General features: G+C 52.0%; 1 protein-coding gene across 1 annotated transcript in view; it reads left to right on the top strand.

The window, feature by feature from the left end:
• CPA2 (carboxypeptidase A2 (pancreatic)) overlaps positions 1–2,877 on the top strand; it is a 10,002-nt gene extending 7,125 nt beyond the window's left edge. Inside the window, exons 7-11 of the mRNA XM_010161866.1 lie at positions 1–47; positions 410–500; positions 1,255–1,454; positions 2,341–2,425; positions 2,668–2,877. The exon at positions 1–47 is cut by the window's left edge and continues 55 nt beyond it. Of these exons, the coding sequence (XP_010160168.1) occupies positions 1–47; positions 410–500; positions 1,255–1,454; positions 2,341–2,425; positions 2,668–2,855 (611 nt within the window). The 3' untranslated portion in view covers positions 2,856–2,877. The remainder of the gene's footprint in view (positions 48–409; positions 501–1,254; positions 1,455–2,340; positions 2,426–2,667) is intronic.
• The last annotated feature ends 60 nt before the right edge of the window (positions 2,878–2,937 follow it).

Raw genomic sequence — 2,937 nt, 5'->3', positions numbered from 1 at the left:
TGCTGACGGTCTCAAACCCTGATGGATATGTGTTCACTCACACCACAGTGAGTAAGCATGTCGTGTGGCTACGCTGATTTAGGAAGCTGTCATGCTTTTCCAAGGGCGCCGTAAATACGAGGGAAGTAGGGTCTGAAAGTCCATTTCTGAATGCTGTAAGAAGGAGTTACAAAAGAATTGGGCAGCCAAAGATACTAATTGCTTGCCTAACCCATCTTAACCCACGATAAATTCACCAGCCCTTTGATTCTTGTCCTTCGGCCCATCTTGGCACTCAGCCCATCAGAAGAAATCTTAGGCTCGTGCCTGGGATCGCTTCCTGGTGAACGGCAGCTGTTTCTGGCTAGTGGTTTTACTGCAAGGACTGAGATTTGCTCCTTTTGGAAGCCATCGTGTTTCTTGGTTGTAGGATCGGATGTGGCGGAAGACCCGTTCCAAGAATAAAGGCAGTGTGTGTTTTGGAGTTGATCCAAACCGGAACTGGGACGCAGGTTTTGGAGGTAGGAATAAAGTTTCTGGAATCTGGCTTTCACTAAAGATAGTTCCCATTTGTGGGCCCAGATCCTGTCATAGAGGACCAGCAGTCATAGAATCATGGAATGGTTTGGATTGGAAGGGACCTTAAAGATCATCCAGTTCCAACCCCCTTGCCATGGGCGGGGGAACCTTCCCACTAGACCAGGGTGCTCCAAGCCTCATCCAGCCTGGCCTTGGACACTCCCAGGGATGGGGCATCCACAGCTTCTCTGGGCAACCTGTCCCAGTGCTTTACCCACCCTCTCCAGGAAGAATTCCATCCTGATATCCAATCTAAATCCACCCACCTTCAATTTAAACCTGTTACCCCTTGCCCTGTCATTCCCTGTCCTTGTAAAATAGTCCCCCCCCAGCTTCCTTGTAGGCCCCCAAAATGTGCTCCAGGTGAGCACATTGCCTTAATTGCCTATATTAATTGCCTTATTATAAGGAAATTCAGAAAGAAAATGGTCAAATAGGATGGAAGCTGCCTTTTGTAAGGATAACTTGGTATTGATTGATTGCCAGCGAGCACAGATAAAGGCAGCAACCCGTGTCATCCAGAAGTACCTCCCTTGAGTGTTCATGCTCTGCCCTTGGAGCGTTGATCGGCACTTACGGACTTGCTCTGGCTGAAGACCTGTTCCTAGGAAAGCCTGGCTTTGCACTGGTCTGCTTTGACCTTTCCCAAATGCCAGTTCTTTCAGGTTTGCCTTTGTTCCCCCTCTGCGCCAACAGGTCCCGGAGCCAGCAACAGACCCTGTTCTGACTCTTACCACGGGCCCTATGCCAACTCCGAGGTGGAAGTTAGTTCAGTTGTCAACTTTATCAAGAATCATGGAAACATCCGGGCCTTCCTCACCCTCCACAGCTACTCTCAGCTCCTGATGTATCCCTATGGCTACAAATGCACTCAACCGGCAGACTACGCTGAGCTGGTGAGACGTGATGACTTGGCTGTAGCTTCCCCTGTTCCGTCCGGCTTTCCACACTCAAGCGTTCCAGTGAGATATCGGGATAAGAACTCTGCTATGCGTAGCAGTGACCCTCCATGAGGGCGAACAAACCCCCCGTGCCGTGCCCTCACAAGAGAAATCTTGGTCGTACACAAACACGTGCCATCACCACCCATTCTCAGCCCTCTTTGCTCTCCATCTTCCCAGCGCAGCTGTAATGTCAGGCGACAGGGATCTCCCAATCCTCATTCAGATGGAAAAAAACCCTGGAGGTCTCCGTTTAACCCTCTGCTGGAAGCAGGCAGGCTTGGGTGTCGGAGCCAGTTCCAAGCTTGGGTTGGGTTGCTTAGGGCCTTGCCCAGCTCAGTTTTGATTAATTGTTTTGATTTGCTTTGATATTTCTAAAGACAAAGGCCACAGCTTCTTCAAGCCCTTCCCAAATTTTCCCCACCACCACCGGGATTTTCTTTGCCCCTGACACCTAAATGCCATTCCTCCTGTGACGATGTGTTGCCACTCGTCCTTTGTCCCTACACCTCCACCAAGAGCCTGGCTCCGATTTCTCCTCAGCCGTCTGCTGTATCGTTGCAGTGAGCACAAAGCTGACCACTGACTACAGGGAGATCTCCAACTGCCTTGGTATCTCTTGAACTACCCCCCCCAGCTTTCTTGTAGCCCCCCAGCTCTGGAAGGGGCTCTGAGGTCTCCCTGGAGCTTCCCTTCTCCAGGCTGAACCCCCCCAACTCCCCCAGCCTGTCCCCACGGCAGCGGGGCTCCAGCCCCAAGTATGGTTCAGGTTGGTGAAATCTTAACGTTTAGTCTCATTACATGTGGATACTTCCCAACTTCTTCGTCTTCTTCTCTCCAGGATGCTGTGGGAAGAGCTGCTGCCAGTTCCATCCGGTCCCTGTACGGCACCACCTTTACAGTGGGGAGCATTTGCACTACTATCTGTGAGTATTTTGCTAATCCGAGCGTTTACGGGCTGTCCCAGGACAACAGTCTTGCTCTCCTCAGCAAGGTTTCCCCCTCCTGGGAGCACTGATGCTTCCGTAAGGGAGACACCGCCCGTGAAATTTCGGAGCTGAGCATTCACATAGACCCCAAATACTCGTCCCTGACAAATACGAGCAGTAGGGCAGCAGAACTCGGCTCAATCCTCCGTTCACCCCTCTGGCTCTTCTCCCTTTCTCAGACCAAGCCAGCGGAGGCAGCATCGACTGGAGCTACGACAACGGCATCAAATACTCCTTCGCCTTTGAGCTGCGAGACACGGGCAACTACGGTTTCCTCCTGCCAGCCAGCCAAATTATCCCAACTGCTGAGGAGACCTGGCTGGGTCTGAAAAAAATCATGGAGCATGTGCGCGACAACCCCTACTGAACGCTGGGGTGGGAATTGGCCGTAGCGGCAAGCTGGCAGATGCTTTTCCCTTGGCATGCGAGAGCGGTGATGACGCGGCACC

Source organism: Eurypyga helias, unplaced genomic scaffold, assembly GCF_000690775.1.
Source record: "Eurypyga helias isolate BGI_N326 unplaced genomic scaffold, ASM69077v1 scaffold5312, whole genome shotgun sequence".
NCBI classification, from domain to species: Eukaryota; Metazoa; Chordata; class Aves; order Eurypygiformes; family Eurypygidae; genus Eurypyga; species Eurypyga helias.
Note: the sequence above shows the minus strand (reverse complement) of the source record. Positions and strands in the feature narration are given on the sequence as shown.